Source organism: Petaurus breviceps, unplaced genomic scaffold (assembly GCF_028583685.1).
Source record: "Petaurus breviceps papuanus isolate PSGF00001 unplaced genomic scaffold, PetGlider_PUasm1.0 90847, whole genome shotgun sequence".
Taxonomy (NCBI): Eukaryota; Metazoa; Chordata; class Mammalia; order Diprotodontia; family Petauridae; genus Petaurus; species Petaurus breviceps.
Window position 1 is genome coordinate 16438615 of NW_027187360.1, and position 18754 is coordinate 16457368.

The window sequence follows — 18754 nt, forward strand, 5'->3', positions numbered from 1 at the left end:
AGTTTGAAAAGTTCTAGTTGCTCAGACTTGAACCTTAATGTCAAGGATAGCAAATTCTTCCATGTAAATTTTACATGTGACTAATGTCAAATCTGTTAGTATGTTTGCTGAGAGATGCTTCCTGACTGGTGATGCTTTTTCCTTCAGTATTAAAAACCTTATGAGGTTAATATAGATGGCCAGTAAACATTGATGAAATCAGAACAATTTGAAGTTTTCCTGTAGTCATAGTCATGGTTTTAATTGGTTTAACTAATTTCACTTCTGTCAAATCCTAGGTGTTATGCCTAGAGAGTTTATAGGCTGTTACTCCTAGCTTATTTAAGTGAATTTTTGTATATTTAAATAAATGTTTATATATTTTGATTTTACATCACCTCCATTTCCCACTATATTTCTCCCACCACTTTCAAGTCACCATTCCTTAGGAATAAGATAAATAATAATAAAACTATTGTTTATAAACATAAATAATATGTGACAAAATAATAAAGAGGAAAAAAAGAAGAAAAATAGTTCAGTAAAACTAACCAACATACTGAAAAACTCTGCAGTTATATGTAATGTTCCACATCCATAGACCACACTCCACCCCTGGAAAGAAACAGGAAGAGGTTCTTCTCATATCTCTTCCTTAAGGCCAACTTGGTCAATGTAATTTTAATGTATGGTGTTCCAATTGCATTGTTGCCATTTACATTTCCATTGCTGTAATCATCATGTACGTTTTCTGATTGATTCTGCTTATTTCCCTTTGTATCATTTCATCATGTTTTCCCATGCTTTTCTCTATTCATCATAGTTATCATTTCCTCCAGGGTAGTAATATCCATCACATTAATGTGTCACAGTTTGTTTAGCCATTTCCTAATATGAGCATTTCCTCTTGTTTCTAGTGCTGTGCTATTGCTACATCCTCCCCCCACCCCCCCAAAAAAAGGAAAAATGCTGCTGTAAATGTTTTGGTGTAATATAGCCTTTATTTTTGTCATTAATCTTACAATGGAATCTGGGCCAAAGGGTATAGACATTTTTAGTCACTTTTCTTGAATAATTAAAAAATCACTTCCCAAAATATTTAGATCAATCACAGTTCTCCAAACAAGACATTAATATGCCCACCTGAAACATCTTTTAGCCACAGGAAAGTCACAGTAATATGTTACAGATTATTTCTACTCAATCTTTTCATTTTTTCCCCTAGCTGTCTGCTACTGTGAATATTTGGTCACATCACATGATTTACCATCATATAGAATCACCAAGAGAATATCGACATTAAAAATGATGGCTTTCTATGGGGATAAGATTTGTGATAATAAAAAGTACTGTGCCTATTTCTAAATGGCATAGACCACTCTCCTGTTCAACTCTGGGCCCAGCTCATCCATCTGCAGCATCTAAGATTTATATATTAACTCAATGAACTCTATTTATAACCTGGGTAATTGGGATTGTTCATCCATTTGGTTTTTCCACTATATATAACTTGGCTGAACTCTTGAAAGGAATGGATTACTGAGGAGGCTCTCCAGCATTCAGGGGCTTAAAGTAATCAGCATAGTAATCAACACAGGAGCATCCCCAGAACCTTACCTACCCTAAAGGGAAAATATTAAAGAGCCAGTAGATATCGCTGCTGCCCAAGAAGTTTACTATCTTGAATATAAGATATACAGTAAGGTTCAGGCGCTTTAAATAGTTGTAACCCATTGAAACTCTGCACTCCTAAAATTTAAAGTTGTATTGTTACAATTTGTTGGACAGGATAGTAAAATATAGTAGGGAAGAGTAATTACTGCTATTCACTACTTGTGTGAGTTGGCCAAGACACTTTATTTGGGCCTGTTTCCTCAGCTGCAAAATTCCATGCTTCAGCAAAAGCTTTATACTTCTAGAGAAATAGCCATAGGGATACTCATCTTTAAAAAGCAGTTCCCTTTTTAACAAGGCTTTTTAATCTGAAGTCTATTTACTTTAAAAAAAATTTTTTTGATAACTATATTTCGATGTGATTGGTTTCTTTTGTAATCTTTTGTATTTTATTTTATGCATTTAAAAACATTATTCTGAGAATCCAAAGAGTTTGGCCAGAGGAGTTTCTAACTCAAAAAGTCTATGAGCACCTGCTCTAAATAGAATACTCTTACCCACTCCTGCCCTTAATTACCAAAGAAATCCCATTCAGCTATTAAAGTTCAGCTCAAATGCCACCTCCTCCATAAAGTTTCCCCTGAGACCCTAAGTAGATAACTTTCCTCACATAACACCTGTCTTTTTGAATGCATGTATAGTAGTTGTTTATATACAGGGTCTCTCCTTTAGTTTTAAGCAAAACTACATAAAGACTTCTGGGATACCCTGTATTTACTCTATTCCCTATTGTACATTTCAAGTGAATTATTTCTTAGTTCTTTGCACAATGCTCTTAATTTAACAGAACTTAATAAATTTTTACAAATTGAATCACTGAACAGAATTTCTTTTTAATAAGGAATTACTTAAAAGGACAAGTTGTGCTTTTAAAAGTACTTGGTAGTCTTCTAAGTTGGGGAAAGTAGGCAGTGTTTAGGACAAACAACTAGTTTTGAAAGCTTGAAGCAGAGTAATATAGGTATTTATTTCACAATAGTTTATAAATAAGTCTTAAAACAAAGTCAATTAATCTTAACTCAAAGTTACCTAGTATCTGTAAACTTTTTTTTTTTTTTTGCCTTTTTAAATAATGACTGTCCAAAAGAAATGAGGAAGCTCAATTCTTTCTATAGCACACTTTCTGGGGCCAGAGTTTTTGGATTGGTTATTGTAGAAAATGATTTGTAACTAGATTTACTGTCACTATAGATTACCCACTGAGACATGAAAATAGTGTTTGTTTTTTCCATAGTGTAGAATTGGAGATGTAGTATGAGGTAGTAAAAAGAATCTGACTTAGAGGTAGTCAAGAGACAAGAATGGAGTCTAGTTTTTTTCTGCCAATGACTAGCAAGATGCCCTAAAGTCATTTTGCATTTAGAGAATGCAGCAAAAATGAAGGAATTGGATTAGATCGCTAAAATCTCTTATAATTTTAGAATTCCATATACTTATAATTTATACATGGGCTATAATAATTTTTGATAAACCCATTCAATTAGTATTTCATTTTAATTATAAGACTAAGGTCTCCAAAATATTTCAGTAAATACTAAACCTTCATGCACACATCAAAAGTGCTAATAATGAATTTTTTAAATAAAAACCTCAAACTATTTCAGATTTTTTAAAGTCATTCATTGTAATTACAAAAGGTATAGCTAATAGATACGCAATGAGATTATGAATCAAAAACATAACCCAGCACTGGACTGCTTTACTCTCTCTACCAGAGAGATTTCTTAATGACTCAAGTAATGATACTGTATTTATTCTAGTTCCAAAGTAAAAAAAAATGTTTTTAAGTGAAATATTTATTATTATTTCCCCAAGAACTAATTATAAATAATATACATACCAAAACAATTTCTTAGAAAAAAGTATGGACCATTGACACTTACATATTGGAAGTGCCAAAAGAATTTCACTTTAATACAGAATAAAATTTCCTGGGCCACTTTATACTAAACATTACACATATGAAAGTAATTTAATTAATTCTAATTTAAATACATTTTTATTTGCAGTAAAATTGAGAGATGTGCTATGTATTTAATGAATTTTGAGATAATGAAACACTAGTTTCAAAATTAATTCTACATCTTCTGATAACAATGTAATTTTTTAGAGTTTCCTAAGTCAGAAATAAGACAAAGTGACACACTCTTATTCATGGCTATTTTGTAATTTTATAAAGGTAATATAAAAATGTTTTTTTCTGAATCCATGACCATCATCCATGCTTTGACAAATAATCCAAGACATATGAAAAGGCTTTAGTGCTTAATGTTCTTTTGAAAATTTAGCATTATCACTGCAATACACAAAAATTCCTCCTTTACACTAGATTACACTGCTACTTATATGGAGGCTATTGAAATTTTAGGATAAAACCAACATATTTTGCTAAAAGAGCGTTAAGCATTTTAAGAGAGAAAAACTTGTGTGTGAAGTAATTTAAACCAAAGTTATACAAAGGTGGTAAAGAAAAAACACCCAATACTGCTAGAAATAGCAACCAACATATGCATATATTAAAACTTTTAATAAGTGGGAAAAATGGGTGCAAAAATTAAAAAAAAACAATGATCATATTTAAAATGATCTGAGAGAAAAAACACTAATTATCCAAATTATCCAATATGATATTTAAACAACACAGTTGATGCTTAGTCTTGATTTATGTTCTAAAAAGAGCTTTGGGTGTTCCATAGCTTCCCTGCTGATTAGTTAGCCATATTTGGTCTTTTAGTTGTTCATGCATTCCATGTTTTAAAACTTCCAGATCTTGATAGTTTTAAAGGCACCTTGAGCTTATCTCATCAAACCCTAAAGATGCACTATTTAAGTAAGATGTACTAAGATATTTCCTATCTTTCCATACATAGAACACCTTATGACAGTGTGAATTTTAGCTACAGTGTGGTCCTTTAGCTACACTCCAAAAAATTTAGCAGCCAGTCACTGATATAATACAAAATACACCCAACCACTTCTTGTGCTCCTCCATCTGGCTGCGGATAAGTGCACAGAAGCCAGGACCACAGAGGCCTTTGGCTTAGTTGGGCAGTAAAACAGGAAATGCAACTGGGCCTGTCTCTCTCTTGCATGACAATGTAGGACAAAATTTTTAAGAACCATCTATGGCTCAATTTCCATATGGAGAATTGAATGACCTAAGATTAAGAGGCTACAGAGATAGTGCTTGCTGTTCTCTTGGATTCTTAAACAGAAATTATAAGCACAACAAAGTAGATTAAAATGCAAAAACAATCTTAAAATTACTGATTTAACATATCCCTACTGATATTCAAAAACTTAAATCACAGTGTTGGCTACAATATTTTTCATCTGAAATCTCAGTGATTTTTTTGACACCTATTCTGCTGTACTAGCTGTCAGAAATACCACTCAGCACCATAAGAAGTCATTATTGTACTAATGAATTCTTGTATAATTGTGGTATGGTTTTACTAAATACTGTCCTATCCATGCTATCCTCAGGTTGGAGAGAGGGAGATATATTAAATATTTTTAAAATTACAAAATTAGAGAAAACTAAAAAAATTATTTGGAATTTAGAATTCTGTATTTTCTGAAGGCACAAGAGATTACAGCTAAAATTTACAAGTGTCTAATACTGCCAGACACACAGTTTAAACAGTTAAAAAAAAAAAGTACAAACATCTGTGGATTTATTACCACCAGTCTTTTAGCTGTTGATGAATGTCTTGTAATTTTATGTAACATCTTCACTCTGAAAGATGACTAATAATCTTGATATATGAACAAATATAAGAAATCATTTTAACTTCATAAATGGAATAGTAAAAAGCTTCTTTCACCTGAAACTGTATTCTGAATTTAGAGTTAACTGAATACAATAATTTAAGGCAAGATTTCTTAAAATGTTCAAGTAGTTTCAAATCTAAATAGAATATTGAAATAAAACACACATATTATTGCAGACAAATAATTATTAGGCTTCTATAATGGAAATATTTTAGGTAGGAAAGCCAACTGCAAGAATATTTGTATTTTGGCAAAAGTGATTATGTTTTAAATCTATTCTACTGTTGGCTTTGTCCATGTATAATAGACCCACATGGGTAGGGAAACCATAACACATGAATGGTTATGTGATTCAGTTTACATTTCTGTACTATTAATAGTGCTCTTATCTTACAGAGATGTAAACCACGGATTGACAAATAAATATGATCTCATATTTGACTGGAGACGTGTCCAGAATACCATGAGGTACCATAATGTTCTTCATACTCAAAAAGTGGTACATTCTGCTTACAGCTGGCATAACACATTCAACACTACTCATTCTTTTTAAGCTTATTAAAATGGTAAATGTCCCTATTCTTGGGAAGGCATTTGTCTACAGGAAAACACACCAAGATCACAAATACTATCAGTGTCTAAGTTCTATGGACACATTTAGGTCACATGCAAAAATCAGAGTCCTTCATACAAATCTAGGAGAGGAATGACCTTTCCAAAAATACTTAGCAAAACCTAATCTCTACAGGCAGTGCTTGCCAGACTAGTACATTCATAAATACCACATTACACAGTAGGAATCGGTCTCCTAAACTACAAAGTTAATTTACTAGAACACATACACATGCTTTAAAACTTTACTAAAACAAGTTTGTTTCTAGTTTTAGGATAAAGGAAATTCTGCTGAAAGTAGGCTTTGCAGACAGACAATGCAGCTCCATTCCAATAGCTAAATGGTTTAGATTTTAGACAAGTACTCCATGAAGTCCAAGAGAAAGGGAACAAACGTTATCATGGCCCTTCCTTCATTCTTATTTTAACATTTCCTTGTAATTTCTGCTAGTATGGTTCCCATATAAAACAGGCCTTGTTAAATATTGACTTACGCAGAATAACGTGCTGAAAATGTTCCAAGATGTTCACAGGGTTGACAAAAACTTCAAAGCTTTTAAAATAACCACTATAGTACTCTTCCTGAAAGTAAGCTTCTCCCTCCACCCCCTCCCCCCCAAAAAATTCGCCTTGACCCTAACTCAAATAAAGTGGATCCAGCTCTCCTCACATTCCTGGGGCATTTTGAGAGGATGGGTCTGGCACCTGAGACTGTAGTTTTGACCTCCATTATTGTCCCAGTACTCATTACCCCCGACTCGGTATCTAATTGCAAACTGGACTACAGAAGTGAGCCCGAGAAGATAAGGGGGTACAGGGAAACAGAAAGTGAACACATCTGAATCCCCATCACTGCTGCGCCAGCGGGCTCCTGCTTCCTGCTGGGTCCTCCAGCAGTTGTAGGTATAGCGTACAGTCACCTGCTTCTCGAAGGCTACGTTAAACACCCGGATGGTGCCGCTTACGCCCAAGTCTGAGCTGGTGACCCGCTCCAGGCAAACCCGCTGGCCTTGCAGCCGGATGGAGAAGTCGCTGCCGTCCGCTGGCTGCGGGAAGTCCGGAACCAGGCACTGGATGGTGAACTCCAAGTCCTGGCTACTGCAGCAGAGGTCGGAGTTGATGGACAGCCTCGAGAGGACGTGCAGTGGGACCGACGGGTCCTCCCCGACGTTGAAAACCTTCACCTGGGTCAGCTCCAGACCCAAAGCATCCGCAAATCGCACCCGATGCTGTCGACTGCAGCCGGGTCTGCACTGGGCCCCCGCATTCCCCGACGCCTTCTTCCTGCGCTCAGGAGAGCTGGGGAGCGAGCGAGCCCGGCGGTGAATAATGGGCCTCAAACAAGGGTCGCAGCTGGAGGAACCCGGCTGCTGTTGGTGGATCTGGGGCCCTGGAGCCGAGAAGGGGTTGCTTGGCCTCCGCGCCTGAGACATGCCCCGGTCCAGGTCGGTGAGGCTGCTAAGGCTCCTCAGAGCAGTCCGGGGTACGGACTGACGCAAACAGGGGGAGGGGGACAGGACAAGGGAACCCGGTCCTTCAGACATGTCCGGGAGTTGCTAGAGAGATTGAGATGAGCGACCTAGAGTCCAAGCCTCTCTCCTTCTCTCCTCCCCTCCCTCTCTCCCAGTCTCAGGCAGTTTCCAGCACGTCTGGCAGAACCTTTATCCAAGCTCTTGCAATAACCAGAGCTGTCACGATATCGTTGCACAAAGCAGCTAGAGCTGAAGCCACTGGGGACTCCCTTCTATCTCTGGCTGCCACAAGCGCCCGAATCCTTTTCCGTTTGCTGCAATTAAAAAGATGTTTCAAAAGGGAATGTTTTTACTTCCCGCTTCATTATTAGTAACTTGTAGGAGCAGCCACACGGGGTAAAGGGGGGAGGGGAGGTGATAATGAGGAGGAGGGGAAGGTAGGGTCTTCCTCCTACTCCCAAACTGGAGGTGAAAAAAAAAAAGGTTATGGGAAGGGTAAATTCCCCTGCCCCACCCACGATCCCCACATCAGCTGTGCTGCATATACCGTAGCAATTTGAGAAGGTGCTCCCTAGGAGCCGAGCCCCTGCCCCACCCCTTCCGTGACGCCAAACTCGCTTACCGGAATCCCCAATTTCACCAGCCTCAAACTGGGTCAAAAAACTAAAAGGTTGTCCTTGCCAACCACTCCCCGAATTTTTTCTCTTCCTTCCTTCAAGGATTCTGACAAGCCTCTTCAGCCACTCCCTCCGCAGCGTGTCGCAGTGGTACCTCCCCCCAGTTTTTTCTTTTCTTTTCTTTTTTTTCTTTTTCGGTTTGCTTTTGCTGCAGCCTAGCTCGGCGGCTGTAGTTGCGGTAGCAAGCTGCCGGGAAGAAGGCAGATACCTAGAAGGGAAGTAAGTCTGGCTGCTTAGTCACGTATTTCTGTGCTTGCGAAAAGGAAGTTCTTAACAATCTATGTCGGTTTGTGACGGTGTGAATATTCAGTAGGTAATATACATACACATTTAATTTGCAAATGCATATGTATGCCTATATATGTATGCGATATCTGTACAAGTAAAAGCTTAAAAATATTATTGAATTACTACTGCAGATACCTGAATTTTTTTTTTTAACTAATCAACCCTTGGGGAATTATTTCATTTGGTGGCGGAAGCTTATTTTAGGGATTGCTTCGCCATAATGATCCCGTGGGACCTATTAACTACAGCCATGAAGGATGAACTATATCTACCTGACGGCTGGAGCAGTCTTGCGTAAGGTGAAGCGTCATTTCTGCATATCACCCATAATGCTTTGCTGGCCTAAATGACTGACGAATTCCCGGGGGCGGGGGGGTACTGCTGTGTTTCTATTTTGCTGTCATTCACTAGCTGGCGATAGAAAGACAAGGTTTAATTAATATATTGTGTTATGAATAATGCAACTGACCTTAATCAAGCTGTGGAGCGTGGGAAGCAATTTAACAACTAGAATTAGTTGGGTGGTTTTTAAAGCCACGTGATAGAGAAGGGTGCATGTTTGTTTACTGCGTCTTTAGGACCTGATGAATTTTTCTTATTTCACCTTTTAACGTAAATGTACAAAGAGCTGGAGCCTTTGGCTTTACAGCGAAAGGTGATATGAAAAAGGTGCAAACATACTGTCTTGGGAGCAGTTATGGGACCAGGCATGAGAGACTGCCCCTTATTACTGCCCAGAGGGACACAGAAAAAGGAAAACCAGACTTATGAAACACGCCAGAGAATGGTAACGTAAGGAAACCTATTTTTTTCCCCTTCTTTATGTTTGTAAATATTTTTCTTAGTAAAGTGATTGTGATTTTTTGGAGCGGAAGTGAATTATACTAATATATGTATATAACTACTATTTATGTCTGTATGTGTGTGCGTATATGTATGTTATGGAAATGGAAATGTATACACTTTGAGGAAAGAAACTATTTGTTTGAGGTACATTAATAAGAAACTAGCCCCACAGTGATGAAGCTAGTTTAATGGATACTTCTTGATTTAATAGATACCACCCTACCCACCGGTGAAGTTTGTGGCCCCAGCGTTTCATAATGAGGTTTAATTTCAATTCATTGATTTACATATAATACTTGTGCCCCAGTCCTCCAAAGGATAATTTTTCCACTCATTTGATGAGAAATTTTAAGATGCTTTCATTAAAGAAATTAAGTGATCTTTGTGTAAATTTCCATTTGTCTTTTCTAGAGACCTTTTTCTTTCTTGAAATGAGAGGATGTTTTCCATTTTAATTTGAATACAACTTAAGGACATTTTCATTGATTAAATTTTAAAGAGCCTTCCTTTGATTTTGTGTAGTCAACCAGTCATTACTTTAAGGCCCTTGGTTTCTTTTGGCTAAGATAATTTTTAAAGCATCATTGTACCTGTCATGGGTGATAAAAAAAAAAACAAAACAATTTTCACTTTACTTTTTCTTGTGGGAATATGTGAATGAATGCATGAGCAAAGCTTTTATTAAGTGCTTACAGTGTGTTAAGCACTGTGTTAAATTGTTGTTTGTCCTTAGTTTGTCTCAGTGTTAAGTGCAGAGGACTGGAATACAAAAGCAAAGGCCATTCTTGTTCTCTAGGAAAGGAGTTTACATTTAATTGTTTGAGGGAGATGACACTGATTTAGAGAATAGTGACTAGGTTGAGACATTTTGGTCTGCAAAATTGAGGCGAGTGGGGCCATAGGGAAGTACATTGACATCTCTTCCAAGAAAAGTGGCAGAGTTGATCATTTGATTGTTACAGGAATGGAAGGAATGGGGTAGGGGCTGGAGGTAATGTAAGGGTAGCTTTAGAGTAGTAAAGTCAAGTTGTCAGCAAGTTGGAACAAAGTGAAATTTATCTGGGTCTTTCCAGATACAGTGGGTTATTAGTGTCAGTTATCACATTGTATGTCTTTATTACCCCAGTTTACTATCACCAAAAGAATATATTTGTATCTATGTATGTATATATGCAGTAGAGATGTCATTTAAAGTAATTATAGCGTTATATTCTTGTATCTTGTAGACATGATTATGGGTACAAAAAAAAAGTTTGTACATTTCTAACTGATCTCTGAAGAGTTTGGTAAATATTAGCAACCATTTAACAGTTTTGTATTGAGCTCTTTTTTTTGGCATTTAAAATCTTCTTGTTTACTTTTAAACAACCCAATACTAATGTTAGGTTCATTTGCAAGAAATAACATTAATAATAACTTAAAAGAGGTGTTCTGTTATTTCTAGTTCCAACAGTGGAACCTCCCTTCCTAATATAAAAGGAGTAAGGAAACAATTTCCTCAGCTGACACCATCTTCGAGCAGATTGAGTAAGAATATCACCAGCACTACAGAAAAGGTAATATAATGTTTGTAGAAAGAGCTTGCTCAGATTTCATGATCAGTTTTTACATTTTCACAATGATTCTTACTACATATGCCTATTTCACAGACATCTCACAACAACCTAGATGATGTTCAGTCACGGAGTTTTTACAAGAAAGGGAATAGGATGAATGAGTCTTGTCAGAAAAACAGGTAAAAGTGTTTTTTGTATAATTCCATTACTTCACAAATTTGTTCCTAACATATGGTACATGTACCTAAAAATAGTTTCTAATTCTGAAACTTATTTGTAAAGAGTGTATTTTTTTTCCTCTGCACACCTGTATTGATAGAATTCTAAGCCATAGGATAAGAACCCAGAGCTCTTGACTCCAATTCTGTGTCTTTTCTACCATACCATACTCGTAGACATGCTAATGTCCAAATTCTAAGGCTATCTGCAGATTATCTTGTATGACTTTGACTTAAAGCAGATCACTTAATCACTCTTATTTTCTTAAATTTTAACAATTCAACATGCACTTATTGGCCTATATGAAAGGCTCCGTGCTGGACAAAGACAAAAATGAATCAGTTCCTTCCCACAAGGAACTGGGGGTGGGGGAACTTTATTTTACTTGAGAGAAATAATGTTTACACAGATATGTAAATGCAAGATAAGTTGAAGAATAAAAGAGCAAACAGAGGAAGGGGAAATTTTGGGAAAAGGCACATTTTGGCTATATTGTAGGGAGAATTCTTATTTAGGTAAGGTTTGAACAAAATAACCTCTGAGGTCTCTTCTAGTTCTAAATCTATGATCCTATGATCATTATAATTTTAGATTTATTTTTGAAACAAGTTACATTTTTTTATGAATCAAGGGTATTTTAGGTTATAAAATGACAGTACTTACCTAGAAAGATTCCTGGGTATCAGGCTTGCCACATATTCCCCATTTTTATGTAACTACCAAAAATCAAATTGCAAGCCATTCTTTTTATGCTTTTTGAACCAACCAACATTTTTATTATCTGAGTAAGATCCTAGATACTTAAGAATTAAGCCTTGTACAAATTTTGATGTGTAGTACCAATGAAAGTTCTTTTCCTGCAACTTACAGTTCTGTGAGCAAATAAACAAAAAAAAAATCTTATAAGAATGAGTTTAATGTAATGTTACTAATAGTACTTGTACTACTCATTAAATACATTTTATTCATTAAACTTTTAAAGTATAGTACTGTCCTTATTCCTTCCATTCCCTAGAAGGTTGACTGCTTCTTCTTCTGAGATACTGATTTTTCATTCAGTTAATCACAATTTTTTTAATGTATCTCTCTAAATTGAAAGCATTTTCTGAAAATATATCTTAATAGGGGTGATTTGTGTTTTTGCTACATTTTAAATATAAAGAATTTTTAGTAGCTCACAATCACTACAGCTTTCATTGATGATTAAGTTCTGTGAGACATGCACTTTGCATATTATTTACATTTAAATTAAAGATGGGCCTGCAAACTAAAGCTGTGGATTTTACTTGTTAATGTTATTAAGCATGTTTATCACAAACACCACAGAATTAGGGTTTTGACAGCATTTTTTTCAAATGTTTATAAAGCGTACAAAATTTCTCTAAATCTATAATAATGAAGACATTTAGAGAAATGGAGTAATTGAAGCAGGTTTCCTCCCTCTCCCCATACATGCAAATACCATCTTAAAATTTAATAGTTGAAGTGAAATTGAATTAATATACTCACTTTGGCTACTTCTTTTTGGAGAGAATGCTTCTTTTATACATATAAAAGTCGTGATTGTACTAAATGCCCTCCATCAGTACATGAAAAATTTAATTATTCTGGGTCACTCTACACTTTCTGCAAAGGAGTTTAGGGGGACCTTGAATTTTCTAATACTATATAATAATTGAAAAGTAAAACTAAAGGATTCCTATCTTATTTTGTCTTCTAATAATAGCCAGATAAGTTTTTGTCTTTGTATGATATTTTCTAAGAATGATAACTGTTTTCTTTTCCACAGCGGTGTGAATGTTGGCCCACCTTTGAATAGAGCAAAGGGTTCAAAGAAGAAAGATCCCTTAGAAAAAAAGCTGAGTAAATCTCAATTACCCCTCATTTCTTCCCAGTTGAAAAGCAGTATTATAGATATCTCCCAAAGGACTGAGGATGAACTTAAAACAAATAATTATAAAGAAGGAGACCCTAAAAGAAATATTCCAGGATCTCTTGCTGAAGCTACTTCTATTGGTTCCAGATTTCTAGAGCCTTCAATGGGCAAATTATTTCTTGACTTTCAGTCATTGAATATTATTAAAGAAGATGCTGATGAGGACAGTGCAAGTGATCTTTCTGATTCTGAAAGAATTCCTATTCCACCTTCTCCTTTTACACCACCAGAACTTAATCTTAGAGCTGAAGAAATTGATCCAGTTTGTTTTGATCCTCATGCTGATCAAGGCTCTGGACAAGCTGAATATTACTATCCTGACTTCCTTCCACCCCCTTTTAACTCCTGGGATTTAAATAATATGGCTTCATCAACAAGCTCAGAGTATAAAAATGAGCTCCTCCCACACACCATAGAGTCTCTTGGGAAGTATATTGATAGACTTGTTCAACTAGAATGGCTACAAATGCAAACTGTACAAAATGAAAAAATAAAGCTAGTCAAAGCAAGGCCTCAGACTGCGCCTGGTACCCTATGGACTGCAAAGAGCCCTGGGAAAAGCAGGCTGTTAACAAATACTTTATCTAGCAGGATGTTAACTCATCCTGAGGGGTTTACAAAGTTTCCTCCCAGCCAGGCAGTTCATCTTCGGAAGAGAGAAGTTCATTGTGAAGAAGCTCACCCATCATATTATGTATTCCAGAGTTCTCCCAAAACTGTTGATGCAATTAGTAGCAGGTCATGTCCCCAGAAGCAAAACTATGAAAAGAGAATGAAGGAAAAGAAGAAGAAACCAAATGAAGGTTCAAAGCAGCAACTTTTGGAATTGCCATGCAGTGACAGTAGTTCTAAGATTCAGGCTAGTGGTAACATTAGAATTCCCAAACAGCCACAGGTGCTTCTTTCCCCATTTGAGCATCTTAAGCCCCTGAAAGCTCATATACGTCCAAATCCTAAGAGAAATGGAAATACAAATAACTATGGGCCTACCAATAAAGCCACAGCAGGGAGAGAACTCAAAACTAATGGAGGGAAGCAAGCCTCCTATATGTTCAAGTAGTATTATTTTAAATAGATAACTTAAATATAAAGGTCACCCAGAGAGCTACATATTAATATGCCTTCTGATGAACAAGACTGTGACTTAAATCTTATTAAATGGGAGCATCTGTAGGGAGTTTATGTTTACTTGACATTTCAGTGACTTGTATTTTTTTCTTCTTGTGCCAAAAGCGTCATCTCAGAAGTGTCTTTTAATGAACTTTTTTCTATATTAATAATCTTAGGCTGATAATGAGAACCCTTTAGGTAAAAATAAGCTCTCTTACTTGAGAGGATATGGTAAGTGCCATATTGAATGAGCAAAACTGAATTCTTTTTTCCTGGAGAAGAGCCAGCTGAGTTTCTGGAATAGCCAGCTAGCCCAGATTTAACTATGCAGAATGGATAGAGTTATTCTCTCTCCTGATTTCCCTTGCACATAAGTAATACACTATTTTAAATGGTGTTGGATTATAGAAGTTAGATAGTAAAGACTTTTCTTTGCATTCCTTCTCTCACTTGCCTTTGCATTAGTCACATAAGCAATAGGGTCAGCTTCATTTCACGCTCTAAGAGAGCGCTTCAGTTTGTGCTCAGGGTTATGGAATATGGAGTTTCTATTTTGAGCTAAGTCATTTATCACTAAATTGCTTTTTCTTAAAAGTCTGGATTCTGGTGTTTTAATACTTTTAACAGTCCAACATGGGAAGCAAGTATGTTAAATTGAGGACTGTTGGAAAGATTTTTTTTTTCTGAGAACTTTAAAACTTGGCTTAAAATAAAACCAGTTTCTAAATGTATGTATTTCACAGAACTTTTTTTATAGCTGAAAATTGTTTGAATATGATTTCACTTTAGTAGAGGGTTGGGATGAAACATTTGGTATACCAGAAATTTCTGGGAAGTCAGATTGTCTCTGAAGGGAGACATAATGAGGAAAATACTTTTAGAATTTGAAATTGCTGTGCCAGTAGTGCAATAAATCAACATGGAACTACATTGAATGTGGCAGACATTCAGTTACAGGTTTGACAGCTGGATCCTGCAGAACTTCTTCAATATAATTTATTAAAGACAAGTACTGCCCTGTTTGGATTATAAGAGCACAATTATATTTTTGGGGAAAAGGGAAAGGGAGGACAGCTGAGGGAGTGGGTAGGCTAGAGGAAGTAGGTTATTCAGAAACCTCCTCCTGGCACCTCTAGCTCTTCCCATAGGGCTTTCAGCTTGTCCTGCTTGTCCCTGTGTGAATTGTAATTAATAACATGTATTTATACTTCTAGTTGTATTATTCAGCTTATTTTTAATTTTCATATGCTTCAAAATTCTTGGTTGTTTACTCCTTCAAAAATAGTGTACTTTTATTTCAGTCCTTTAATGGGTAATCTATTTTATCATATTTTTCTCCTTTTAAACCTTTTATCTGTCAAGGTTATGATAAAAGTTGATTGGGAGCTTGCACTGTGAAAACCAAATACAAAGACTTCCTTTTGATGGTTTCTGAACCTTTCCTGTAGGTTCAATGTCATTTAACTAGTTGACAAATGGAAATTTCTAAGGACTCCATATATTTATAACAAAAATAATGTGCCAATATTAAATTTTAAGATTACTTTAAGAATATGATTTAACCATCCTAAAAATTTATTTTGAGGATACATTTTTCTTTTCAAGTGCTTTCTCAGGTTCCTCTTCTTAAAACCTTTATTCTTCTTATTAACTGATTAGAGAAGCGCTCCCTTTTAATCTAATAATTCCTGTATCTGTTTTGTCCAAAAAAGAAAAAATAATGTTGTACACATACTACTATGTCCTACTTCTAACATTTGTAAACGCCAAATGTACTATGGTAGCTTTTGCACTAGTAAATGCACGATACATGGAAAATGTAGTGCATGGATTGCCTGCCTTTAATGCTGTTCATGTGTAAGGTTCTGTATTCAAATGTGCAGCTTTATGCCATGCATCCTTCTCTGGCATTGCTTCTCATATATGTGTCCCCTCTATGTACAGTTCAGTAGCCTAAAAACAGTTTTCTGTATATAAAGTTGCATCTTATAGGACTAACCTGTCATCATTTTTTGCTCAGTTTTTGAAGTGTTGCTTTATGTTCTTTGCTGGAGGTATGTAGTACTTTATGGTGTGGTGTCATAACTATAAAAGCTCAGCAAGCATGCTACAACCAGGCTGCTTTCAGTGAAACAAAGGGACTAAAATTGAATTGCCACCTTTCCCAATAGTGAAGGACTTAGGTGGTAGTTTTGAGAAGCTGGATTAGTTTGAATACAGATTTTTAACTTCTCCACTCAGTTTATGCACTTGAGCTGCTATCAGTGACTAAAAATCTGTTTCTGCAAACCCTTCTATTTCCAGCTTACTTAATTCAGAGCTACTGCTTTTTAAAAAAAGAAATATGTAATGGGGGGGGGGGAGAATATTAATATACCAAAACAGCATTTTTTGAACTTGGAAAAGGGATAGGTTTTACTTACCTTTGCATTTTTACCGCACAGATTATTTTGATTTTCCATAACATTTTGATATGCTAAGATCCCCTAGTGAATAGCCTTTTTCTCTTTTTTTCTCTCCAAGATTGATAACAGAATTGTCCCAACAGGTAAAATGCCAATTCACTGATTTATGATGTGACAAATTATAGGTGTTTCCTCTGACACATGCATCATATTGTGTTAGATTCCCCAGGTGAGTTAAGATCCTTCCCATTATGTATATTAACATCCTTGGGAAGTATAGTAGTTAATTCCTGCATTTTATCAGAATACTTTCCAGTGCCCTGGGTCTGTTTCTTCTAGTGTACTTACTTCAAGAAATAACACATTTTTAGGAAATGGTTTCTGCAATTGTAGGATCTGGCCTGATGTCACTTAGACTGTCCAAACTGCTGCCCAACGTAAGCCACAAACTTAGATTAATGAAAACTGTAATAGCACAGGAATAAGTTACAAAAGACACTAATAATTAGCTAGCATTTATGTATTTATTTGGAAGCATTCTCTTTATTGTTGAAGTAAACTTAAACCTGAAAAATGACAGAAAAAAGCCACCAGCTAACAACTCAGTACAGCACAATAGTACTAGTGATAACAACTGAAATTTTAAGTTGAAGAAACTATATCCAGTTGCCTTTTAAGATGTTTTAAGAAGTTTATAAGAGATTAAATTCTGAATATCAATGTAACAGACTTAAGCAGACTTTCATACAATAAGATGATCGCACTGTCATTAGATAGCTACCTAATACATGCCATGAAAATATCATCTGGAGGGTTGGGAGCTCCAAAAAAAAAATTGAGAATGACATATAATGGAACAGCTGTGACACTTGGCAGCATAATGACCAGTGGAAAGATGGAGCTGTATAATAGCTTGAAGGAATAAAATTTATGATAGTTCTTGAGCCTGTGTTCAAATTGCAAGAAAGACATAATCTCCATGGATATTAATTTTCCTTGTTTATTATTTATTAATGTCTTAATTTTCCTTATGTACCTATTAACTCTGAAGTTACAATGTATATAACTATTAGAGGTACATTCCCAGAAAATAACAGAAGCAGTGCTTCTTGTTAAGGAACAATCGTGCAGGGCACTATCTAACAGCATGAAAACAATACGCTTGTATTATTTGCTACTATAACTGTTGTATGCTTGCCTTTGCTAATGAGAGTGAATAAAATAAACAATATATGTGACTCTGGGCCTCTGCTTTTAAATAAACAGAAAATCATGCTTATCCATGGTGGGTTTTTTGGTTTGTTTTATATAGTATTTTCCCTGCTTCAATGTGTTTCTTTCTAGCTGGCAAGTCAAAGAATATCTTGAGGAAATTATTTGGCATTCCAAATACTAAATTTACGGAGTTTCTTTTAAAAAAATATCTTGAGATCTTTTGTTGTCACATTTCATTATATATTTCTCTCTCTCTTCACCCCAGAGAACTATCATGGCAAAGATGAAAAATCGGCCTGAAAAAACTAACCAACATTATCAGCTGAGTATAATGCATACATACTTCCCCATCTCTACAGAGAAGGGAGGTCGTTGTATTTTCTCCTGTCTTCTTGGGAGCCAAGATTGATCATTATGATTACATAGCAGTCATTTCAATTTTTTGTCATAGTTCTTTCTATTTATATTGTAACAGTTGTGTATATATTGTTTTCCTGATTCTGCTTTCTTTTATCAGTTCATATAAAATTTCCTGTGCATCTGTTTTTCTGTATTCATATTCATTATTTCTTTTGGTGCAGTAACATTCCATTACACGTGTACCATAATGTTTAATTTTTCCCCAATATTTAGGTCTCTACTTTGTTACCATGTCTTTGCTACTATCAAAGTGCTGCTATAAATATTTAGGTATATTTCGGGCCTTTTTTTTCCCCTCTCTTTCATATCCTTAGAGTATATGCCAAGCAACGAAACTTTGGGTCACGGGGAATGGACATTTTTGTCATGTTCTTAATATAACTTAATAAATTTCTTAATTTCATCAAAAACCTAATAAAGGACTTTACTATATAATTTAATCAATGTGTATTTTCCCCCAAGGGAAGGTGGGAAATATCCTTTCCTACAGCCCTTCCCTGATGTCACATCATCATGTGTGGAGGTCATTCCAGATTATCCAAGGCTATGCCAGCAAACACAAGCCTCTGGA

At 35.7% G+C, this 18754-nt stretch overlaps 2 protein-coding genes across 5 annotated transcripts; one reads left to right on the forward strand and one right to left on the reverse strand.

Moving 5' to 3' along the window:
- Positions 1-960: 960 nt before the first annotated feature.
- PPP1R3D (protein phosphatase 1 regulatory subunit 3D) lies at positions 961-8261 on the reverse strand. Its single transcript, XM_069072521.1, has 2 exons — positions 8134-8261; positions 961-7825 (listed from the first exon to the last, which is right to left on the reverse strand). The coding sequence occupies exon 2, from the start codon at positions 7581-7583 to the stop codon at positions 6681-6683; it is 903 nt and encodes a 300-aa protein (XP_068928622.1). The 5' UTR covers positions 7584-7825; positions 8134-8261; the 3' UTR covers positions 961-6680.
- Positions 8262-8276: 15 nt separating this feature from the next.
- Positions 8277-17827, forward strand: FAM217B (family with sequence similarity 217 member B). Of its 4 annotated transcripts, XM_069072516.1 has the most exons (5): positions 8671-8775; positions 9103-9268; positions 10767-10878; positions 10972-11057; positions 12887-17827. In XM_069072516.1, exons 2-5 carry the CDS (start codon positions 9174-9176, stop codon positions 14091-14093), a joined length of 1500 nt encoding a protein of 499 aa, XP_068928617.1. In that variant the 5' UTR covers positions 8671-8775; positions 9103-9173; the 3' UTR covers positions 14094-17827. The 4 variants fall into 4 exon arrangements, with proteins under 4 accessions (XP_068928621.1, XP_068928619.1, XP_068928617.1 ...); XM_069072520.1 differs by lacking the exons at positions 8671-8775; positions 9103-9268 and adding an exon at positions 8277-8407; XM_069072518.1 differs by lacking the exon at positions 9103-9268 and having other exon boundaries at positions 8537-8775.
- Positions 17828-18754: the final 927 nt, after the last annotated feature.

Bases quoted from the DNA above. Each gene is read 5' to 3' on its own strand.
- FAM217B (XM_069072516.1), top strand. From the start codon at position 9,174: ATGGGACCAGGCATGAGAGACTGCCCCTTATTACTGCCCAGAGGGACA. The intron at 10,879-10,971 runs GTAATATAATGT...CCTATTTCACAG, and splicing joins TCACCAGCACTACAGAAAAG to ACATCTCACAACAACCTAGA. The intron at 11,058-12,886 runs GTAAAAGTGTTT...TCTTTTCCACAG, and splicing joins GAGTCTTGTCAGAAAAACAG to CGGTGTGAATGTTGGCCCAC.
- PPP1R3D (XM_069072521.1), bottom strand. From the start codon at position 7,583: ATGTCTGAAGGACCGGGTTCCCTTGTCCTGTCCCCCTCCCCCTGTTTG.